General features: G+C 37.7%; 1 protein-coding gene across 1 annotated transcript in view; it reads right to left on the minus strand.

Annotated features, from left to right (window-relative positions):
* The window catches only part of esama (endothelial cell adhesion molecule a), an 82,712-nt gene extending 57,907 nt beyond the window's left edge, over positions 1-24,805 (minus strand). The window contains exon 1 of the mRNA XM_028466175.1: positions 24,459-24,805. Coding sequence (XP_028321976.1) covers positions 24,459-24,519 — 61 coding nt within the window. The 5' untranslated portion in view covers positions 24,520-24,805. The remainder of the gene's footprint in view (positions 1-24,458) is intronic.
* Between the last annotated feature and the right edge of the window lie 1,794 nt (positions 24,806-26,599).

Consider the following 26,599-nt stretch of genomic DNA (forward strand, 5'->3'; position numbering starts at 1 on the left):
CCTCAGGAAATCAGTAACGTAATGACCAGTCACTAATGAACGCTCACAACATCAATGCTGATGGTTTGCTGGAAGCCTTTCACTCACTTTGTGTTTTATATGACGATGTTTAACATGAACTTTATACTTTACACTGTGGGATCTTGAGCAAGTCCCTTAATCCCCAACTGCTCCCCGGGCGCCGCACCATGGCCGCCCACTGCTCCTCATGGATTACATATATGTACCTGTATGTAAATGACAATAAAGGCTAATTATTATAAAAAAACATAGAACACAATAAACTCCACTTAATCCAGGTTAGAATTCAGTTACCAAACTAACATGTTCTAGAGCAGCGGTTCTCAACCATGAGATTCCTTCAAGAAATTAAAAATATTTTCTACAACTCCACCAAACTCACCATATTTAAACCTATTTTCATCACTTTTTCTTGTCATATTTTTGCTCCTTTTAATGTATTTTTGCTACATTTCTCCCATTTCTGACACTTCTACATCACATTTTAATGACTTTTCTACACATTTTTTCCACTTTCCAGACATGTTCATCACTTATAAATCATTTTTACCACTTTTACACCTAATGTCACATATATTGACCCATTATTGTCACTTTTAGATTTACTGATTGTTTTTTATCCAATTTAACCACATTTGTCATGCCTATTATTTACCAGTTTAAACTAATTGTTCCTACTTTTTAAAATTACATTACCCCCCCCCTTCAATTTCTGCTACTTTTAAGCCAATATTGACACTTTGAACCATTTTTACCACTTTTTCTGTCTTTTATTGTCAACTCTAATTTTTGTAGTTTTTAAAATCACATTTTCCACCATTTTTGGTCACTTTGAACCATTTTATTAGTGATTAAAACCAGGATTTCCATCTTTAAGATGACTATAATAATAATAATAAACGTTCCTGGATAACAGTGGATATTATTCAGATGAATAAATAAATGTGGTTATCACAGATTCATAGAACATTGGACCATCATTTTACTGACTTTATGGATGGACCCCAAAAAGTCTCCACATGACTGTTCTTCAGCTACAATGGGGGTCCCCGCTCTCTGGGACCTTTATTTTTGGAGGGTCCCCGCTCTCTGGGACCTTTATTTTGGAGGGTCCCCGCTCTCTGAGACCTTTATTTTTGGAGGGTCCCCGCTCTCTGGGACCTTTATTTTTGGAGGGTCCCTGCTCTCTGGGACCTTTATTTTGGAGGGTCCCCGCTCTCTGAGACCTTTATTTTTGGAGGGTCCCCGCTCTCTGGGACCTTTATTTTGGAGGGTCCCCGCTCTCTGGGACCTTTATTTTGGGGGTCGAGGCCTAATAAAGGTTGAGAACCACTGTTGTAGTGATTAGACCAGAGGTGTCATTCTCGCGGCCCATGGGCAACAATTGGCCCGTGTGTTTTATACTGTATTCTAATGACGTGACTCGAGCCGTTATCAAATGTTTATCAGCCTTTAATGGAAGTCGTTAAAACATTATGAACCCCTCATTCTCCGCTTACGCCCGCCCTTCCCCAGCCTTCCAGCCAATCAACACGCAGAACACATGTAAACAAAGATGAACAATGGCAGAGAAAGCTGATTGACGTCCTCCGTGCGTCTGGTTGGCTAAACACGTGACTTTAACTTTATTGCTTAATTTTTTTTACCAAAGTTTTTTGTGGTATACCTGAAATTAAAGGTAGGGTAGGTAATTTTCTCCAGATACACTTTTTATGTTTTGGGTTGAAATTGTCTTTATGTCCTGACAAAAATTAAGATCTTATGTTCTCTGAAAAATGAACGAAGAAAAACCATCATCTGTAGCAGCTGTAAACCTGTAATAACTTTAACCAATCACGTCTCTCTGCTCGTTCTCAATCCCTCACATGCACGAGTTCACACTGAAAGCTTGTCACCGCTGACAGAGTTAAAACACAGTTTTTAGTCATGTTTTTTAACATATATAATGATGAAGTTTATTGTTTACTTACTGCTGAATGAGACATGAGACAACAACGTTTCTACACAATACAAGAGATGAGCTGAGCTCCTCTTCTGCAGCAGCTGTGAGCATGCATGTGAGTGAGATGGAGCACAGGGGGAGGGGGTAAATGTGGAGGCTACATTCAAAATCATGCTAGCTTTTGAAAATGACCTACTCTACCTTTAAAGAACTGCTAGTAATGACGTTTATGAAGATTTCATTTTTTTTACCAAAGTCTTTTTTTGTGGAATACCTGAAGCGACCCAGCCTCACGCAGACTCTGCCTACTGTGGCCCCAAAGTAATTTTAGTTTGAGACCCCTGGTCTAGATGGTCTTCTTGTACTGTACTCCACATCCCATGTACAGCAGGAACACTTCCTTCATATAGAAACAGAAGTAGTCAGTATATCTTTATTCCTCCTATTAGAGAAACACAGAAAGCGATGGTGACATTTAGGGGGGCAGCGTGCGCTACAATGCAGCGTTCTGTCACTGCGAGTATTTCCTTTGCACTTTCCTGTCTGCTTGGTGCACATCAGTGGGTTTAAGCCATTGTTCTCCAACACACACAGAATAACGCTGACGTCACGTGGTCGCTGTGAGGAAACTGATTTGGCCTTTAAAGGAGCTGCAGACCCTCAGAGACCCTGATTATTAACAATGGGTGAATGTGAGGACAGATGGACCTGTATGGGGGGGGGGGGGGGGGGGGGGGGGGGGCATCAGTGCTTCAGCTAAAACATGTGAATAAAACAGGTCACACTGTTTTACACACTTCATATCATCACTGGTTTAGTTTGAATGGTTAGAGAACCCATACTGTATGCATGTCCACCTGATAATAATCATAATAATAATAATAATAATAATAATAATAATAATAATAATAATAATAAAAAATGTATGCATTATTTAAAATGTTTAATTAATAAAAAATAAAAATAAAACATTAATGCAATTAACTCAGTTTTGTTTACTTCTGGTGCTGACTGACCCCTGACCTTTGGTGGAGAGTGCAGCCATTGACATAGAGACCTAAAGACAGGTAGACAGAGACATATACAGTATACAGAGACATATACAGTATATAGAGACATATAGTCATCCCACAATATAAATGATAAATTCCCATGTTGGAAATTAGCGAGGGCCATTTGTCCCTCAATTTAGCCAAGAATGCCCCAAAAAAAACATGTTCCACAGGACAAAACTGCCCCTGTTTGTTGTCAACAACTTATTCTTCAGAGCGGAACGTTGTTTACGGGAGCTCTGCACGGTGTCCACCGCCACCGCCCCCCGCACACACCGCCGTCTGTGTGTGTGAGGTCTACGTCATGGCTACCTGAAGCTACTATGCTGTGATACATCATGAAACACTACTTGGTTAAAACCATATAACCATCTAACAAAGGGAACCAATCCTAGTTCCTCCATCAGATCCACCCAAAGTTCTACAAACACAGAGACAGAGATGAACCTGTAGCAACGATTATGAACTGGAAACTCTACTGAAGCTAACTATGCTAAGCTAACACACCAACACACTGAGCTAAGTGCTAACGCTAACCTCTGCATATAAGGAATAATAGACCAAATAAAAACAACACGTTGCTTTGTTTATGGTCAGATTTAACACTTGTATGAAAGAATAAAAGCTAAACATGTCACACGTTGTGTGACATAAATATTAACATAATAACTAATGTCACTATTTATTCATCCTAATTTGTGAAATATTTTTTAATTATATTTCATCAGCAGTAAAAACACTATTGAAGTTATTTGTGCTTTTAATGTGCTTTTTTTTAATGTGTCTAATGTTGATATATCCATTTATTTGTGTTTGTAAGGAACCTGTTTACACTAAGTTGTGATTTTTTTTTCATTTATTGTTTTATTTATAGTTTTTATTTATCGGGAATTTTATCGTTATCGTGATAAATACTAGAAATTATCGGGATAAATTTTTTTTGTCAATATCGCCCATCTCTAATAGACACAGAGACATAAACATAGACATATGGACATTTCCTGATGCTCGTTGAAGAAAATAAAGTTAAACTTCATAAAGATGAATAATAAGATGTACTGGGAGGAGGTCGTCAGATGTCTTCTAGAAACTAAAAATATTTTCTGAACACTTTTCTGCTTATTTTTCACCCTTTTTTCTGCAACTACACCAAACTCACCATATTTTAACCTATTTTCATCACTTTTTCTTTATTTTCCATGTTTTTGCTCTTTTTAATGTATTTTTGCAACATTATTCCCATTTCTGACACTTCTACATCACATGTCCAGACATTTCTACCACTTTTACACCTAATGTCACATATATTGACTCATTATTGTCACTTTTAACCTCTTTTCAACATATTTCATGATTGTTTTTGACAATTTAACCACATTTACCATTTGTCATTCCCATTATTTACCAGTTTAAACTAATTGTTCCAATATTTACACTTTAAACCTTTGTTACCACTTCTGTCTGTTTTTATCCACTCTAATTTACAACTTTTAACTAATTTCTGTGGTTTTTAAAATCCCATTTTATCACCTTTTCCACCATTTTTGTTTACTTTGAACCATTTTATTAGCGAGTAAAATGTCCATGGTCTCTGGACCCTCTATTTGGGGGTCACAGCTGAAAAGGTTGAGAACCCCTGATTTACACAATGAGTCATGTTTTTGCTGTACTTTTCATTTTCTCCTGGGGCCGAATTGTGAGTTTTAAATGGCCAGATTTGGCCCCTGGTCCTTGAGTTTGACACAAGTGCACTAGTGTGTCGTAATGATGGACTTAAATTGTCCTGAGGGACGTTTCTGGAGTCCAGTAGATCATTTAATGTACATGTATTCAGAGTAAAAGTGATTAAGTCCTAAAGATAATAAAAAGATAAAGAACAATCCTGTGTAGCTTCACAAAGCATGAATTAAAGAATGAATTTTGTGTTTCCTCCCAGGGCTGCAGTTAATTTAGTTACTTTAGTTACTTTAAGTGAAAATAGAGCAAAATAAATCCAATTAGTCCTGTGTGTGTTTGTCAGGATGTTTAGGAGAAGAGATGATATTAGACACATCACACTGTGTGTGTGTGGGGGGGGGGGGGGGGGGGGGGGTCAGGGTGAGAAAGTATAGATATCTCTAATAAATAGTAATTATGGTGTATGTGCTGCAGCTATGGGAGGTTTGGGGGGGGGTCTGAACCTCTGAGCCATTATCACAGATAATGACATCCTCTGAGCTCTCTGGAGCCCAGTTGTGTGTGACAGAAAAATAGAAAATAGATAAGAGCTGATAATTACACACCCCACTCAGGAAGGGGGGGGGGGGGGGGGGGGGTACTACAGCACGAGAAGTAAACACATGATGAACGGAATGAAAGATCACATATTAAAAGTTAAAGTTAAGGCACATATAGCAGGATATATAAAGTAGAGATACAGAGGAATCATTAACCCCCCCGGACTGAACCCCTAGAGGATGACCCCCCCCCCCCGACCCACACACACACACACACACACACACACACACTGATGCTGATGAGATGCTGGAGCCTCAGGAGAGATGAGATGAAGGAGCGGAGGGGGTGGAGAGATTGGACAATATGATGAAAAAAGGCAGAGTGTGTGAGTGTGTTGGGGGGGGGGGGGGGGGGGGGGCAGCATAAATAAAAGATAAAACTAAAAGATCCATTCTTCATTCTTCAGTCACTGAGTAAAAAAACAAAACGTTAAAGATAAGACTCAGAGGAACATTAGAGGACAGAAGGTCCTCATTGTGATTCACCTGAGATAGAAACGATGCATTTAATGGACATTTCAATTATTAAATAGAATATTTACATTTCCTGAGGAACATGCAAGTGAATGCTGACACCTGTCATACTACATTAGCTTAGCATTAGCATAAGCTAGCATTAACATTAGTTAACATGAACATTAGCTTAGCATTAGCAATAACTAGGATTAGCTAGCATTAACTTTATTTAGCATTAACTTTAATTAGCATTAGCATTAATTAACATTAATGTTAGTTAGCATTAACATTAGCTTAGCATTAGCATTAACTAACATTAGCATTAACTAGCATTAGCATTAAGTAGCATTAGCATTAACTAACATGAGCTAGCATTAACATTAGTCTAGCATTAGTACCAACATACAATTAACATTAATCTAGAATTAGCAATAGCCTAACATCAGCAATTATCTATCAATAGCATTAACATTCAACTAGCATTAATATTAACTAGCATTATAATTAGAATTAGCAATAACTAGTAATAGCTAGCATTAACATTAACTAATATTAGCTAGCATTAACATTAATCTAGCATTAGCACCAACAAAGCATTAGCATTTGCCTAGCAATAGCATTAGCATTCACCTATCAATAGCATTCAACTAGTATTAGCATTAGCTAGCATTAGCAATAGCTAGCATTAGCAATAGCTAGCATTAGCATAAACTAGCATTAGCATAAGCTAGCATTAACATTAGTCTAGCATTAGCACCAACATACTATTAACAGGGGTTAAAAGTTGAAAAAGCTGAAATTTCCAATAGAAATGAATGGGAAAGAAAAAATGTAATAAGTCAAAAAGTTTAAAAGTTACAAAATATAAAAGAAATAGCATAAATCTCGGGAAGTTTCTGAATTTTTTGATCAATAATTGTAAAAATCGGACAAACGTTGGTAGAGGAGCTAACACAGACAATAATAACATAACAATAATAAGGATGGCTTCTGTATCCTCATTAATGAATTACTAATCAATAATACAGCCTGCACAAACTTTGGTTTAAGGTTATTCACTGTTGAGAATTTTTTTCATTATGAATGTAATAATTTTACTGTTGACTTTAAATGTGTTTATTTATTTGTTTCACAGACACCAAACATCCTCTTTCAATATAAATACATATTCTTCTGATTGGACTTTTGTATTTTCGGTTCATGTTCTAATCAACATCATTTTGTTCGTTTTTTGTGTCATTTTGTGTATTTTGTTGTTGTTTGTTCTTTTTATTATTCAGTATATTTTCCTTTTTATTTGTGTGTTTTGTGAGTTGCTGGTAATATTTAGTATTATTATGATTTTTAACTAAAAACAAACATTATAAAACCCCATATTTTTACTGCTTTCATTTGTTAATTTCCCCCTCTCTGTCTCCCTCTAGGACCCCCTGTAATGCCAATGCGTACCCCCATTTGAGAAACACTGATCTAATGGATGAATGCTTACAGTCTTAATCCTCATTATTATCTATATATATGAACACCATATTTTTATTAGAAAAATCAAGGTGGAGTATTTGAGAAACCAACCTGACGATTTAAAATGATCTTTTAATTACAGAGATATTAATTTGTTAAATTTCACCAACAATGAGCGACTTTTTTATTTATTATGAAACTGATTCAGAAACAGTTTTTTGATCTGGATCTCCTTCAAAGTTTAACAGAATATTTAATGGCCTAAAGCTGTATATTTGGTTAAAATTTGGTTAAATTATGTTGAGTAGTTTTGATTGTTATAATAAACAAAGGTCTGTGAAAATCTGTGACCTTCTTAGTGGAGGTGATAATTTGGGATGAAAGCTGTGATGTTTTCATCATTAGCAGCTAAAGGTCAACCTTCTGATGATTGTTGGTTTACTCACCGTTTTGTTGACTCAATAACATCCATTTTTATTTATTGATTTGTTTTCTCTTTGGGCTTTTTTCACACGTCCAAAATAAATGCCTTCACTTATTAATTAGAAGAACGTTTTATTAAAGAACACTGATGAACTCCATGAGATTAACTCTTTAAGTGTCATTAATAAACTAGAAAAGAACTCAGAGATCACAGATTCCACCAAGTGATTTATTAAACCACAGTTTTAAACTAATATTTAAATAGTGTTACATTTATTCTTTTTAACATTTGTCACAAACACGTAGAGTCCCATAAGACACTACTACATTACCCATAAGACACTACTACATTACCCATAAGACACTACTACATTACCCATAAGACACTACTACATTACCCATAAACCACTACTACATTACCCATAAGACACTACTACATTACCCATAAGCCACTACTACATTACCCATAAACCACTACTACATTACCCATAAGCCACTACTACATTACCCATAAGACACTACTACATTACCCATAAGCCACTACTACATTACCCATAAGACACTACTACATTACCCATAAGACACTACTACATTACCCATAAGCCACTACTACATTACCCATAAGCCACTACTACATTACCCATAAGAGCCTACTACATTACCCATAAGCCACTACTACATTACCCATAAGACACTACTACATTACCCATAAGAGCCTACTACATTACCCATAAGCCACTACTACATTACCCATAAGCCACTACTACATTACCCATAAACCACTACTACATTACCCATAAGCCACTACTACATTACCCATAAGAGCCTACTACATTACCCATAAGACACTACTACATTACCCATAAGACACTACTACATTACCCATAAGACACTACTACATTACCCATAAGCCACTACTACATTACCCATAAGCCACTGCTACATTACCCATAAGCCACTGCTACATTACCCATAAGACACTACTACATTACCCATAAGCCACTACTACATTACCCATAAGACACTACTACATTACCCATAAGCCACTACTACATTACCCATAAGACACTGCTACATTACCCATAAGACACTGCTACATTACCCATAAGCCACTACTACATTACCCATAAGACACTGCTACATTACCCATAAGACACTGCTACATTACCCATAAGCCACTACTACATTACCCATAAGCCACTACTACATTACCCATAAGACACTACTACATTACCCATAAGACACTACTACATTACCCATAAGCCACTACTACATTACCCATAAGCCACTACTACATTACCCATAAGACACTACTACATTACCCATAAGACACTACTACATTACCCATAAGCCACTACTACATTACCCATAAGACACTACTACATTACCCATAAGACACTACTACATTACCCATAAGACACTACTACATTACCCATGTAGTAACTGATAGCTATCAGTTAGATGTTAGCTAACTGATAGCTCATCATGTAGCCAACGCCAGGAGTGTTTTTTCCCTGAGCTGTGTCTGAAGGTGAAAACAGGCATAGGGTTCTGGTTCCAGCTGAGTGAGAACATGATGGGTCAAACTGACCCGTTAGCATTAGAGATGCTAACAGAAAGCTAACACATGAGGAAGGTTACGTTTAATAAGGTTATTTATTAAAGGCTCAGTAATTGGGATTAATTGTAATTGAACATGTAATTGAGAACATCATTGACTTTCAGGGGAAAAAATAAAAACTGTAATTTTAATTGTAATTGGAAAAAATATTGCGGCCATCGTAATCATATTTGAGTTGTAAATGAACATGGATAACTGAAGACATAATTGTAATTGAAAAATGTAATTGACCCCAACTCTGACAATTGCAGTTACACACACACATTAGGGAGACCCTGAGCTACTGCAGAGTGAGTTATTTATTAAGTGTGTGTGTGTGTGTGTGTGTGTGTGTGTGTGTGTGTGTGTGTGTGTGTGTGTGTGTGTATTCTATAGGACAGACATTAGCAACTGACGGCCCGGGGGGACCATGTGGCCCTTGGTCTGATTCATGCGGCCCCCAAAGTAAACATACAAAATGAGAGAATAATACATGAAACAGGAAAATACAGGAAAAGACAAGAAAAACACACAAAACTACTTCAAAAATGAGCAAGATGACAACAGTAATACACAAAACGACTAAAAAAATATACATAATTGCAGAAACTGACAACCAAAGTACCCAAAAAGACAAGAAAAACTCAAAAAATGACTCAGCAAACTCACAGTACTCGTGAACAAGCAAAATGATGATCAAAAATACACAAAAATTACTTCAAAAAACACAAAAATGACAACACAAATGCACATTATGACTAGAAAAATAATTCATTTTACAGACAAAAACACAACAAAAATGCACAAAATGCCTCATAACGAGCAAGAACAACAACAAACATACACAGAACAACAGAAAAACACATGAAATTACTATAAAACGTTGTTGTTCTGACTGTATTAATGCTCAGATTGGTCATTATTCTAAATGCTAACATGAATGTTGATCATGTGGCCCTTCAATAAAACAAAGACATTTATGTGGCCCCTGCAGTGATAGAAGTTGCTCGTCTCTGATCTATAGACATAAAACACTGCATGAGTGACCTGAGGATGTGCAAAAACACACGAAGAAGAAAAGCAACAGTTCTGTGAGTGTGTGTGAAGTCATAAGTGCACGAAGCTGTAAAAACACACACACACGCGCACGCACGCACGCACGCACGGACACACACACACACACACACGCACGCACGCACACACACACACACACACACACGCACGCACGCACGCACGCACACGCACACACGCACGCACACACGCGCACACACACACACACACACGCACGCACGCACACACACACGCACGCACACACGCACGCACGCACACACGCACACGCACACGCACACACACACACACACTCTAAGTAGAAGCTAGTAAGAATAGTTGAAGTCATCCTATCTGCTCTAATCTAAGCTCATGCCCTATATTCCCGTCTGTCTGCGGCGTTATTAAGTGTTCCTGTGTTATGATGAAGGACAGGTCACAGACACGTGTGTGTGTGTGTGTGTGTGTTGGTTTCTGTTTGCAGCATCTGTTGGAGGCGGTGCTCGCTCACAGCACACACACACATCATGGCTGTCCTTCTATAAAGCTCTATCTGAGACGAGCGTTTTAAACAACAAACAACATGGATGATGTTTGGAGGACGAAGCAGCAGCAGTGATGATGATGATGATGATGATGATGATGATGATGATGATGATGATAAAACCTGAGCGTTCTCTACGTTCCACCTGAGGCAACAACACAACGCAGCAATTAAGTTGATTCTAAAAGACAAGGTGAACCCTGAGCCACTGAGTTTTAAGATCAAAGTGTTTTTAATGACGTAAAGAACGTACGTACACGTCTTTGACCACAGCATCATCGCATACATTTTGTCTTCTTTAATGAACACAAAAATGCTAATTCTCTTCTTTTTAGAGTCAGAGATCTCACAGGGTCTGAGGATGGTTCTCAACCTACGGCTCTAACACACCAATACCAAACCCAATAATCTGACATGAGATTATTTAGATTTGGAATCTATCAACATATTTATTGAATAAAAACAAACTAAATAAATATTCAAGGTTTTGTAAAATCTTATTTTCAACTGTGTCCAAATATTCCCGTCAGTAGTTCTTCTTCACAACAACAACACGTGAGTTGGGACGATATGGACCAAATTTAATATCTCTGTATTTTTTCTCAAAATGGTGATTTACAAAATACAATTTAAAACTCAATAATTTTAATCCAAACAAAGTTTATCCAGAAATACAATTCTGGGTTAAATGTGCTGATGTAAAAAGCAACACAGGCTAAAATAACATCAGTGTTTAAGAACGTTTCAAACAATAAACTTGTATGTTTATCACAAACATGAGCAATCAGTGAAAATTAAATACACAAAATGACAGCAAAAAATAAAAAGAATTCATTACAAAAACACAAAACTAACAGAAAAATACAAATACTGTACTTAATAGAACAACAAAATAAACACAAGGAGAAAAAAAAGAAAACCTATAAAAACTTATAAACATACGGGGAATACACAAAAGAACAACAAAAATACATGGGACAACAAATACACAACAGAAGTAAAAAAAAATACACAATGGGACATTAATTAACAGAAAGCTGCACAATACGTGCTACAGTCATTTTCTCCTCTAAGAGGACAGCACGTGTGAGTGAGTTCTGAAGGTCTGGGTTAGAACAGAGAAGAAGAGAAAGAAACCACTGCTAAAACAATACTATAACCATATATTTATACTGTATATCGCCAAAATAGAAAACTCTATACATGTTGAATCTTGATATATTGCCCAGCCCTAATGGAAACTATTTACTCTTCATGTTGTGTTTCTCCTCTAGATAACTCTGATCTGTGATGAAGACGATGATGAAGGTGTGAACGTAGCTTTTACACCTCAGTAGTGACGAGACGCAGGCTGTGGAGGGAGAACGCTTCAAAGCCTCCGAGCTGGCCTGAGGAGCCTCACGATGAGCCTCACATGAGCCTCATGTGGCCCCTGAGCAGTAAACAGTCATTAGCCAAACTAGGCTACGTTAGCCTCACTGGGAACCATCAATTAAAGGAGCTATAACGCTGACTCTGCAGTCTGCACCGTGTGTGTGTGCTTTAAGGTGAGACGCACTTTTCTGAATTTTTTTCTGCTGGTTTTGGTCACTATAAATAAACATGTTCCGTCCCTATTAATACACTGGGCAGCACAGCTGAGGGCCACTTTATTGTTGTGCCTTTATTGTGAAAGGCCAAGTGTGTGTTTATGTAGTCGCTGGAAAACAATAGACAAAACTATGTTTAAGTGTCTACAAGAGATTAGTATCAGTATCAGAACGTGAACGCATGAATCATCCACTCATAGAGAAAACATCTCCGTGTGTGTGTGTGTGTGTGTGTGTGTGTGTGTGTGTGTGTGTGTGTGTGTGTCTTTAAGAGGCCAAACGTTTGGGAAAAGTCGCCTGGTTCTTTTCTCATGACCCCAAAGGCCACGCCCCCTTCCCTCTGGGTGCTGGGATGTCACAGACAAACCAGGAAAACCAGGAAATAGAATCCTGACTCCTCCCCCACCCTACATAGATGTAGAGTACATGTGCATGTGCTCACCTGCACTAAGTCACCTGGTTTCAAACCCAAAGCGCTGCTGCCTGCGACACATAAACAGTCACATCCCTCACATGATTCCAGTGGAAACTAAAAATAGGAATGTTTGTAGAACTAAATATTCTAGAGTCAGTGAATGTTTGATAAATGGTCTCAAAGTGTTCTTCAGAGGTCATTAGACAGGTTAATACTGCACTGCTCTACATTCATTAATGGGACTGTAATTAAAGTATTATAATTACATCAAGGTATTTTCTTTACGCTTATAGATTAATGTCATTCACAAGTTATCAGTGTCATAAATCACTGTTAGATTAATATGAAACTAAAAAAGCTCCTCTTAGACACAAAATTAAACAAAAGGAAAACGACCAGAATCCGTTATTCAGTTTTAATTCAAATCTAAATAACAAATAAACAATTGTTATTTTGTTTTTCTGATTTAAAACCAAAACAGAAATACAGAAAAATCAAAAAACAGATAAGCAGTGTTTTTTTTTTAACTTGTTCTGTTTGTGTGACGAGGAATTTAGAGCGAGAACTAAAGTCACTCCACATGGTTTCCCTCCTCAGGTCCTGGACCAGGTCTGCTCACATAATAGGACTGTTTAGTCAGTTCTATGCTCATGTTTTCATTCAGTCTGTGGATGTCGTAGAACGTAAAAATCTGCTCATCTTTATGTTTTGTTTTATGGTGTTATGCTCCAAATAGTATCTAGATAATCTGGTGACTGACTACAGACTGAGGAACAATAGATGTTGGAACTTCTACCATTTCACACTTTTGCAAAAAACAATTGCAGATTTTTTGAGGACAGTAAAAATGTTTATTTTGCACGTTAAAAATACCGCTAACGGCAGCCGTCAACACACACGGAAGTTTATCACCAGAAACTAAGAGCACCAGTAGATTTATTACACCACCTCTGGTTCCACACATCATGTACTTGTTTTATGTAACATACATTTTTATATTTTGATTTATTTATGTATTAATAAAACTTCAATTCACCAGTAATTCACTTATGCGTTGCTTCTTTTTATGTCCAGGAGCAAAAGTCACCAGATTATCTGGATACTATTTGGATCATAACACTGTTTGGTAAAGTTGTCAGATATTCAGATTCAGACTTCCAGCATCAATAACTGTTTAAAGAAACATCATCAACACATAAATAACATCTCTACCATCAGTGTGAGGTGGACAATATGATATAAGATCATTTTTAATAAACGCAGCAGAATAAAAGTCCGTCTGTGTGGTGACATTAAAACATTAAGCTCTCATCATAGTTTTTCCATAAATATCCAAATATCACACAAACAGAATTTAAATTTATTGTTTGGTTTTTCCTTTTTCTGATTTTAAATTAATAAAACAAAAAAACAACAATCAGTTTTTTCTGTTTGGTTTTGAAATGAAATAAACAAAGAACGAAGGTTAAATGGATTGATCAGAAACAAGTACAAAAAAGAGATAAAATAGACCAGACATGGGCCACATGTGGCCACGAAAGAATGCACAAAATACACAATTCTACTAAAAAATAACAGAAAAATAACAAAATGAGAACACAAACACCTCCAAAAACACACAAAATGATTCATAAGATACAGAATGATAAACAAAATACAGAATGACAAAACAAACACAAATAACAACTTCAATAATATTCAAACAAACACAAAATGAGAGAAAATTATGCACAAAAAAAAAAAAAAAAAAAACTAAAAGACTAAAAAACTACATTTTCTCACTTCAAATGATTTCAGAACTTTCAAAGTAAAGGTGGAGAATCAACAGAGATATTTAGCCTCAGTGTGAACAAGGTTTTTAATGCTGGAGGCTCCAGATGCATCTTGGGAAACTTGGAATTATACTTGCTTATCATCCTAATCACACTATAGGATATACTAGACCAGGGGTCCTCAGGAGCCCCTATCCAGCATGTTTTAGATGTTTCCTCTTCCAACACACCTGAATCAAATGATGAACTCATCATCAAGCTCTGCAGAATCCTGATGACCATCCTGGTCATTTCATCAGGTGTGTGAATAATATCTACTGTTATCCAGGAACCTTTATTATTATTATTATAGTCATCTTAAAGATGGAAATCCTGGTTTTAATCACAAACAAGAACACAGTCATCAACATCCCCCGCCAAAAATAAAAACGGAACAAGGATAATAACTCCAGAAAAAATAATTGCGCGCTTCTCATTTTCGAACTCCATCAAGGTATTGCTATTCTGAAACCACAAACTGAATTTGGTTATTTTATCTGAAACAGTTTCTGAGAAAAGCGTCACCTTTAACTTGGACGGAGCTCAAACCTATGTCCCCTTCACACTGTGTGGTGAGGACAATAAAATGGGTTCAAAGTGTCGATATTGGCTTAAGGTTGGTAGAAATGGAGGTTGAGGTAATGTAATAAAAAAGTTGGAACAATTAGTTTAAACTGGTAAATAATGGACATGACGAATAATGAATGTGGTTAAAGTGGAAAAAAATAATCATGAATCTGGTGAAAAGAGGTTAAAAGTGACAATAATAGGTCAACATATGTGACATTAGGTGTAAAAGTGGTAGAAAAGTAGAAATGGGAGAAATGTAGCAAAAATACATTAAAAGGAGCAAAAAATAAGACAATAAAAAGTGATGAAAATAGGTTAAAATATGGTGAGTTTGGTGGAATTGTAGAAAAATGGTAAAAATTAGAAAATGAGAACCTATGGTGTATAGAGCAGATTGAGTTTGTAGTGGATAGTACAGTCTGACATTTGCTTGTTCATGTGGATCTTGTTGGGTTTTTTCTTTCTTATGAATTTCATATTTTGTTAAGCACTTTGAGATGACTTTGTTATATTTTCTGCAATGTAAATAAAGTTGTATTTAATTTACAACACAGCCCTATGTGTACTAAACATGTGTAATGTGGACACACTATCTGTGTGTGTGTGTGTGTGTGTGTGTGTGTGTGTGTGTGTGTGTGTGTGTGTGTGTGTGTGTGTGTGTGTGTGTGTGTGTGTGTGTGTGTGTGTGTGTGTGTGTGTGTGTGTCCATCACAGAGGGTCTGAACCTGCTCTAATCTCCCTCAGGTTCTTGTTCTCAGGTCGTTACACAGACCTAGGAGGTGTAAATACGTGGGATTACATGAGGCCAATGATTGGACTCCCACTCTGGTCCACCTTAGTGTGTGTGTGTGTGTGTGTGTGTGTGCGTGTGTGTGTGTGTGTGTGTGAGAGCTGATAAAAGCCTTCAATCTTCTCCCTTCAATCCCAGTGGCACCAGCTGCTGGGGTCTCCAACAGGTGGGGCGCGGCCTTCCAAACGCACTAATCCGTCCTCAGAATGGAAAAGGGCTTTGTGTGTCCGTCCATTCAGAGCTATTCTGAGAATGAGGTAATTACTGACAGGAGCACAGCTGTACGGTGGATCACTGAGCTGCCGAGGCGTCGCCACACGTCCAACAGGAAACGACCCAGAGCCGCTCCATTGTCACGGCGCGGCAACATATTTGGCAGGAGAGGTAAAAAATGACTAAAAATACTTGTGATGTCTCCACAGAGACTGAGCCGCGGCCACGCAGCCAACCTGAGCCCCAGCGGAGCCTTTGAAGCCTGCTCAGCATTGACCTTGTTAAATAAGTAAAAACTCATTGTGGAACTCACCTGAAAAACAAACTGAACATGTTCTGTGTCCAGAATATCAGAGATAAAGAATGGCTTAAACCAGACATAGGCAACTGGTGGTCCAGGGGCCGCATTCGGCCCTCAGTCTAATTTTATGAAGCCCCTAAAGTAAATGTACAAAATAACAGAAAAATACACAAAACAAATAAAGTAAAAAACAAGAGAAAAACACTTAAACTACTCCAAAAACACACAAAACTACTATAAAAATGAACAAAACAACAGTAATACACAAAATTACTCAGGAAAATATACAAAATAATCTAATTCAGCTCCAATCAATCTGTTCTAGCGTCATACATAGAGCGATATAGACCAAAAGTCATATTTTTATATTTTTTCCTAAAATGGCAATATACAATATAAATCTCGATCATTTTTATTCAAATTCAGGGTTAAAATAACATGACAGTGCTATGAAATAACTTGAGTGTGTATCACAAACATGGACAAGTAGTAAATACACAAAATGACTACAAAACACAAAAAAACAGAAATACACAAAAGAACAACACAAATAATAAAACAACAAAAGGCCACAAAAAGAGAAACAATTCACAATGGGACAAAGAACATACAGTACATACAACAAAATAACACACGAAAGAACAACAAAATACATAGGACAAGATCGACTCCTAAAACAAGTCTTTTAATACAAAATAAGCTATGAAATAAAAATATATAGATATATGCGACAGGTATTTTCCATATCGCCAAAATTGAAAACTCGATATATCGCCCAGTCCTAATACAAACCAGTATTAAATTAAATAAGCTCTAACCTGGGTTTATAAATACAGTTCATACAGAAAGTATTCACAACGCTTCACTTTTCCCACATTTTATCATGTTACAGTTTTATTCCAAAAGGGATTAAATTCATTGTTTTCCTCAACATTCTACACACAATACTCCATAATGACAACATGAAAAACATCTTTTTTAAATGTTTCTAAACGTATTAGAAATAAAGAATGAAAATATAACATGTACATAAGTATTCACAGCCTTTGCTCAGTACTTTGTTGTGGTACCTTTGGCAGTAATTACAGCCTCAAGTCTTTAGGAATATGAAGCCACAAGCTTGGTACATCTGTCTGTGGACACTTTGGTCCATTCCTCTTTACAGAACCTCTGGAGCTCCATCAGGTTGGATGTGGAGCGTAGGTGCACAGACATTTTCAGATCCTCCAGAGATGTTCAATGGGATTCATGTCTGTGCTCTGGGCCACTGTAGGACATTCACAGAGTTGTCCTGAAGCCACTCCTTCCATATCTTGGCTGTGTGCTTAGGGTCGTTGTCCTGTTGAAAGATAAACCATCGTCCCAGTCTGAGGTCAAGAACGTTCTGGACCAGGTTTTCTTCTAGGATGTTTCTATACATTACTGTATTCATTTTTCCCTCAATCTTGACTAGTCTACTGGTTCCTGCTGCTGAAGAACATCCCCACAGCATGATGCTGCCACCACCATGCTTCACTGTAGGGATGGTATTGTCCAGGTGATGAGCGGTGCCTGGTGTCCTCCAAACATAACGCTTGGCATTCACGCCAAAGAGTTCAATCTTTGTCTGATCAGACCAGAGAACTTTGTTTCTCATGGTCTGAGAGTCTTTCAGGTGCCTTTAGGCAAACTCCAGGTGGGCTGCCATGTGCCTTTTACTAAGGAGTGGCTTCCGTCTGGTCACTCTACCATACAGACCTGATTGGTGGAGTGCTGCAGCGATGGTCTTCCTACTGGAAGGTTCTCCTCTCTCCACAGAGGAACCCTGGAGCTCTGTCAGAGTGACCATCAGGTTGTTAGTCACCTCCCTCACTAAAGCCCTTCTTCCCCGATCACTCAGTTTAGAGGGACGACCAGCTCTAGGAAGAGTCCTGGTGGTTCCAAACTTCTTCTATTTATGGATGATGGAGGCCACGGTGCTCATTGGACCTTTAAAGCAGCAGAAATGTTTCTGTACCCTTCTCCAGACCTAATCCTGTCTCAGAGGTCTACAGACAATTCCTTTACCTTCATGTTTGTTTAGTGGTCTGACATACACTGTTAACTGTGGGACCTTCTATAGATAGACAGGTGTGGGCCTTTCCAAATCATGTCCAACCAACTGATTCTACCACAGGTGGACTCCATCCAGTTAGGCTGTAGAAACATCTCAAGATGATCAGTAGAAACAGAATGCACCTCAGATCCATTTGGAGCTTGATCTCAAAGGCTGTGAATACTTATGTACAAGTGATTTCTTCCTTTTTTATTTTTAATAAATTTGCCAAAAATCTTAAACAAATGTTTTTAAGTTGTTATTATGGATTATTATGTGTAGAATTTAGAGGAAAAAAGTGAATTTAATCCCTTTTGGAATAAAACTGTAACATGATGAAATGTGGGAAAAGCAAAGCGCTGTGAATACTTTCTGTATGTACTGTATATATACAGTATATATATATATATATATATATATACGTATATATAAAATTCTATGGTCCTTGGCATCCTGTACGTACAGTAGTTTTGACATCATCACTTGGTCCAGCCCCAGTCACTGCTATATTTAGTGTGTGGTCAGACTAATGCTAACCCTAAACAAAGGACACATTAGTCAGGTCTTTGTCTGTGACGGTGGTTCTCAGATTATTTGTGCTGCTGTACCCCCCTTTGATAGATGAATAACTCTCAGAAACCCCCATTACAACAATATATGTAAAAAAAACATTTAAATGATCACTATTCTTCAAATCTCACAAACATGACATTTGTAACCATATTATTTAGAACAGTAATAATTACAAGAGTGTCAATACAATAGATTATTAGATTAATTGCAATTCAACATGTAACGATTGAATAAGGATTCATTGATGTTAAGAATCAATTGTTTTTCATAACAACAGCATAAATGACAGGAACATGAATGTGAACAAAAGTCACGGATGTAGCCACCAGACACCTGAAGGAACTGGTCAATAATGAGTATGACAAATGCTGAATGTGGTTAAAATGGCAAAAATAATCATGAAATCTGGTGAAAATAGGTTAAAAGTGACAATAATGGGTTAATATATGTGACATTAGGTGTAAAAGTGGTGGAAAGTGTTTATTATAGGGATAAACATGTCTGGAAAGTGGAAAAAATGTGCAGAAAAGACATTTAAATGTGATGTTGAAGTGTCAGAAATAGGAGAAATGTAGCAAAAATACATTAAAAGGAGCAAAAATATGGCAACAAAAAGTGATGAAAATAGGTTAAAATATGGTGAGTTTGCAGAAAAATGCTAAAAATAAGCAAAAATGGGCTGAAACTAAATATTATTTGTTTTTTGAAGGCATTTGGTGACCTCCTCTCAGTGTCTCACGACCCCAAATGGAGTCCTGACCCGAAGGTTGAGAACCAGTGGTCTGCATAACAGTCACATTTTTCTCATTTACAACTTCTTCATCTGAGCAGTGTGTTCTCTGTGGGTCACATGACCACATCTACCATGGCTGGACAATATGAACAATGACAATATGAATGTATATATAGACACGCACACGCTCACGCACGTGAACTTAAGCTCACAAATTGTATGAATATTCCAAAATAGAAACTTTTCATGAGACTTATTTATTTATTATTAATTGCATCCATTCAAACTAATCTGAATAAAAAACATAACATTTCAACAGATTTATTTGTAAGTAGTACTTTACAATAATCCAAGTCTTATAAAAATCTTGTTTTTATGACATACAAAGTAAAAAATATGACCTTCAACTTAAATTATAAGATTTGATCAGAGGTGGTAAAAGTACTTGTCTTCAGTACTCAAGTAAAAGTATTTATACTTTAATAAAAAATGACTCTGGTAAAATTAAAAGTATTGAAGACGTAAAAGTAAAAATAAAAAAGTAAAACAAATGTCCCTTCAATAATAAGACAGGGTTTTTAAACCAGCAAATTCCATATGTGTGTGTATATATATATATATATATATAGACATATATATATATATATATATATATACTGTATATATATATATCATCACAAACAAAACAAGATTTAATTTCAAAACAGAAAAACGCTGTTTATCTGTTTTTTGATTTTTCTGTATTTCTGTTTTGGTTTTAAGTCAGTAAAACAAAATAAGCACATTGTTTATTTGTTATTTTGATTTGTTTTTAAACTGAATAACCAAAGAACGAAGGACACACGGATTCAGCTGAATCAGCTTCTCTGTTGTACGTTTTTAGTTTGATTTACTATGACCACATTCAGCTGGAGAGCCTGCTGCTATTAGCTATCGACAGTTAGCTCTAATGAAGCTAATGAAGCTAATGATGTGAAACAGAGAAACTCTTTGTTTAAATCTTCTATTCTACGTTTCTACTTTAGATTCAAAGCATCATGTTAGTGACAGGAAGTGATCTCATTGCTCACTTCCTGTTCCAGGCTCTCATGAAGCCTCCAGTCTTCCTGTTGCTGAAGGCTTTTATTCATCAACACTTCCTGACTGACTGAGTGTTTTTAGGACACGCCTCCTCGCTCCACTGATGGGGACACGCCCACAATGGAGGTCCAGATTAGCACCAATCAGAGCTGAGTGTGACAGCAGCTGATGCAGGTGTTGTTTCTCAGATACGATCAATGTGAGGGCGTGTCTCTGTCAGCGTAGGAGAATGTTTAGTCAACAGAGCTGGAACACACAGTGCAGACATAGATGTGATAGATGGTGATAGGGGTCACAGTCAGCAGCACAACCACACAGAGCAGTTCTCATGGTGAAAATACACGTTTAGTAGAGGTGTGCCGAAATATCGATCCAACGATATATCGTCAGGTTTTGTCTTGCGGTACGTTATCGATTCACTGGATCCAAATATTGATTTTTTTAATTGATTTTTTTTTATATTGCAACATAGAAAACATGACAAAAACAATCTATATATACATGATACACAGAGATAATACAGTATATACTCAGTACAATAAGACAATAGGTGTGTGTTAAAATGGATGAAATGTCCTGTGATATATCGATTATCGCTGTATCGCTGTATGTGATGTTATCATTATCATGGGCAAAATATCGTGACAGTATCGTATCGTGAGGTACTTGGTGATACCCAGCCCTAACGTTTAGGGACGATATCCCACATTTACACTATACTTTCCTCTGTACACGGGGGTTAAATGTCTATTAACTCACTCAGTGCCATTGACGAGATATCTTGTCATTTGCATTTTTTCACGGGGATTACTAGAAAACACCCTGGCGGAGGTCTCTCATCAATATCTAAGCTGTGGGGTGTTGTAGTGACCAACTGTGTCCTGAAGATGGCAGCAGTACACCTTTAGATGAGAAATTAGCCACTGATGCTACCCAGCAAAGCAGAAAGAAGCAGGAAAAGAAGTAAGATTATGGCGCTACAGAGTGATATAGGGTATTGTGACCAATCCAGCAGCTCACAGCTCCACATACTAACACAGAACATGTGTGGACCTGAGTAGATTATTGATAATGTTGTGATCGTGAGATAAAGCCTTCAACTAACAGGGCTAAACGGGTCATCCCTGTGTGTCGGGGGGAGGAGGTAGGAGGGGGGGTGTGGAGGTGGGTACAAAATACCTCCAGCCTGTGAGCCAGAGAGCAAAACAATAGGTGACATGTAGGAGGTAGCAGCACACCTTTAGATGCGAGATCATCCATGCTCAGCAGAGCTCAGAGGGAGAGAGGAAAGGAGTTTACGAGACAGAAAATGGCACTACGTGCAGAGCTGACGTTCCCAGCAGTGCACACTCCGACCAGAGCAAGTGTGGAACTCATGGATAATGTGTCGAATGTGAGATAAAACCATAAAAAATGGGGAACGCAGTGACACTCTGTATGTCTGGGAGGAAGAGGAAGTTACGTGTGTGCAGACTGACGGGAGAGAAAGTTGGAGGAATGCCAAAATACAGTAAGAAATCCATTAAACTCTGACCCAGATAGATAAATAATAATAGTTTTATCATCAAAAACCTGGTCTGTGTTTTTTTTAGTTTTATATAAGGAAATAATGTTCAGATGTTAGAGTTGTCACTAAAGCAAAAAAATAAAAGCTTTAAAGTCACTGACAGGATTTTTTTTTCACAAAAAGACTTTTTTCTCAGCTTTTTGCTCTGAAACTGAAGATTTGTGTAGAACTTGCTCTATTCAACTGCTGATTACAAAACAATGAAACGAGCCAGAAACAAATGTTTTTATGATGAAAGTAGAGGCTTCAATCTTTCAGAATCTGTGTCAGATTTCAGATAGACATAGTAGAAAATATTCTGTTTGTCTTTAAAATCAGTCAAAATGCTGAAAAACAGCTGGAACTGAATGAGTTAAACTGGTCGTTCCATGTTATTTCACAAATGTTTCACACACTTTAGTCTAAAAGAATTCTGACATTTTTACCAATAGTGCAGTGATTATTCAATATTCACACTGTCAATGTTTAGTTTGATCTGATTAATACTTTTTGAGATATGGATAATGTAGTGACTTCTTCCAATAAGTCAGGAACATAGGAAAGGTAAATGTGGTAATACATTTTTAAAAAATGAAAAAGGTTACCTTTTCTTAGGACAAATAGATATTTTCATTTTTATTTTGGACTCAGCTTTGGATTATTTCACCACTGGTGAATATTTTTAATCCTTTACATGAGGTTATTGTAGTTTAGCTGTGTCTGATAATCATTTATTGTTTATTAGTTTTTCATTTTGTGACTATTTAGAGGAGCTGACATGTCCACCAGATAGGATGTATAGCAGATCTATGTCTATATTCTGAGAGAGTGGGTGGAGCTTATTACTATACCATATTTACCTTTATGTGTGATGGAGTTACAGATATATTGGAAGATGAACATGGAAGAAATATAAGAACACATACACCCCCCCCCTCCCACCAACTAAATTGTCCATATTTCAGAAAGTATTGATCAGATCAAACTAAACGTTTACAGTGAGAATGTTGAATAATTGGTAAAAATTCCAGAATTTTTTAGACCAAAGTGGGTGGGATGTCCTGAACATGTGTTGGAATGATCTAAATATCTCTATGACACAGTAAAAATATCACACATTAACACCATACGTAAAACGAGAGGTTTAACGTCCAGTAACTGGACAGAAATATCAAATATTACACAGAAAATCTCACTTGAATTCAGCGTGAGGAGAAATATAAAATAAATAATATAATGTAATAATAGTTAACTTAATTAACCATAAAAAGCATCTTTGACTTTCTGTGTTTGTAAAAACAGACAAAATACAGATGTCACTTCCTGAAACGGCAATATTGTCACTATTATTAAAATTATTTAAGAAAATGTTAACAAAATCAATCAGACACGTTAAATATAGCCTCACGTACACGTTTTGGGACAATATGACACATTTAGATTTTATTTGTCTTTATAAACATGTGGACAAATCATTTTAAAACAGAAAACTTTGTGTTTAATCTCCATTAATGACATTTAATCTGAGAAAACTGATGAAATAGAAACAAAGTAAATATGGATAAATTATAACATGTAACTGGATCTAAGAAAGTAGAGTTCATTAGGAAAGAACTTCTTTTTTAGGATTCATTCATTTAAAACACATTTATTTGTTTGTGGTCACATATAAATAAATAGTGTAAAAAGGAACTAGAAACATTTCCTAATTATTTTTAATACATTTGTTAAATATTACAGAGTACCCCCTGCAATGTGCTCCGGTACCTCTAGAGGAACACGTACCCCTGTTTGGAAACCACTGATTTAGAGTCAAAGCAGAGGAAATGATGAAGAATGTCACCTTGGTTCATCATCATCATCATCATCATCATCATCACTAATGCTAAAGTCAAACACACACTTAGTTGTAATAAAAGCAGATAAAGGTGTTTTTCTGACCTGAGATGGTCCCCAGGAAGGTGAGACAGAGCAGGAGAACTTTAGTGTTGGACTCCTCCATGGTTCCTGTGGTTCCTGGTTCCTCAGTCCGGTTCTCACACTATGTTCCTGTCGGTTCTCCCGCTGCTGGTCGCTGTTCGTCCCCACAGAGGAAGCTGCTGACCGGGATGACCGTCGGTCAGGGACCGGGTTTACCGGGTTTACCGGACAGGTGCTGCAGGTGATCGTGAGAACGTTAAAGGAGCGACTTCGTCCTCACACCGGAACACGCGCTGCAGAGTGTCCGAGAGAGCGGCGCGCGCACACTGTGGAAGTCACCATGACACGCGCGCACACACACACACACACATCACTCACACACACACAGACACACGCACACGCACACACACACACACACACACACACACACACACACACGGCTACATCCAAGAAATCCTCTAAACTGCCTTAAAGATCAAAGCAATCACCAAAATAAAATGTTTTTTCTCCTTTTATTTTGAAAGGAACACCCTCCTCCTCTTGTGTGAAAAAACCTGACACCGTTACGTCAGACCTGTGCAGGTAAACAGGTGAACATTAGCCCTGACTGTGTGGGATTTAAACCATTACAAAGAAAACTAAAGCGCGTTGGTTTAGAACTAAACACTGAACAAAATAAAACTATATCACTTTTGTTCAGAATTAAGAAAATAAAAGAACAATTCATGGAATTCAGAGTTTCAGAGCAGAATTTTAAATTTTTTACTAGAAAATACTTAAACTGTTGCAAGAATCCATTAATGAATTATTGAATGATTAATTATCCTGAGGTGTAGCAGAACCTCAGCTTTAGGATCAACCTTTCACTCTTTAATCCAATGCTTCTCAAAGTGTGGTGTGCGACCCCCCTGGTGGGGAATGGAGGTATGACAGGTGGGACACGACAAACAGGAGGAAATCTTCAATTTCATGTCAATCTTTTTAAAGTCCTTTCTTCATTGATAATAAAGATCATTAACACTAAACAGAGAAAAACTAAAAATGTAGCAGAAATTAAAAGAGCATTAAATTATTAGACTGCATTAGATATGGACCAGGAACTACATGTAAAAAAGTTCTACACTATATGTTGTTCAATCTAAACACAACAGCTATAAATGTTTTATAACTGTGACCATCAGCAGGTTAAGCCCAGTACCAGTTTTATCCACAGCCCAAGGCCAGTGCATCCATGACCACGGTTTGTGCAAGAACCACTTCTGAGAACCCAGGCTCCGCCCCGGGCCCAAAGACGTAGCCAGGCCGGCAGAAACAACGACAGCCACCGCCCCCATGTACACACCCGAAGGAGCCCCAAAGAGCCAAGCACCTGCGCACCCCGCCACCGACCCTAAACCCCAACCCAGAGCCCCCCTCCCCAAGCCCACTAACTGGCCATCATCCAGCCTCAGACGGCACAAGTACACCAGCCCAGGGCCCGCCGTCCCCCAGACAGCACGAGCCACGGGGCGACGCCCCCCACGGTGCCCGATTGACCGACAGCCGGCCCCGCGAGAGGGAGACACACCAATGACACACACCTAGCGTGGTGCAACAGCCCCCAGCCTAGGGCGCCCAGACCCACCCATCGGCCTGCAGATAGGAAGACAGCTGTGTTAGCTCGTATGTTAGCTTGTGTGTAAGCTCCCGTGTTAGCTCATGTGTAAGCTTGTACGTCAGCTCGTATGTTAGCTCATGTGTTAGCTCATGTGTTAGCTCATGTGTTAGCTCACATGTTAGCTCATGTGTAAGCTTGTACGTTAGCTCGTATGTTAGCTCATGTGTTAGCTCATGTGTTAGCTCATGTGTTAGCTCATGTGTTAGCTTGTGTGTAAGCTTGTATGTTAGCTCGTGTGTTAGCTCACATGTTAGCTCGTGTGTAAGCTCATATGTTAACTCGTATGTTAACTTGTATGTTAGCTCGTGTGTTAGCTAGTATGTTAGTATGTGTGTTAGCTCGTATGTTAGTATGTATGTTAACTCGTGTTAGCTCACGTTAACTCGTATGTAAGCTCGTATGTTAGCTTGTGTGTTAGCTCACATGTTAGCTCGTGTGTAAGCTCATATGTTAACTCGTATGTTAACTTGTATGTTAGCTCGTGTGTTAGCAAGTATGTTAGTAT

Source organism: Gouania willdenowi, chromosome 14 (assembly GCF_900634775.1).
Source record: "Gouania willdenowi chromosome 14, fGouWil2.1, whole genome shotgun sequence".
Classification (NCBI taxonomy): Eukaryota; Metazoa; Chordata; class Actinopteri; order Blenniiformes; family Gobiesocidae; genus Gouania; species Gouania willdenowi.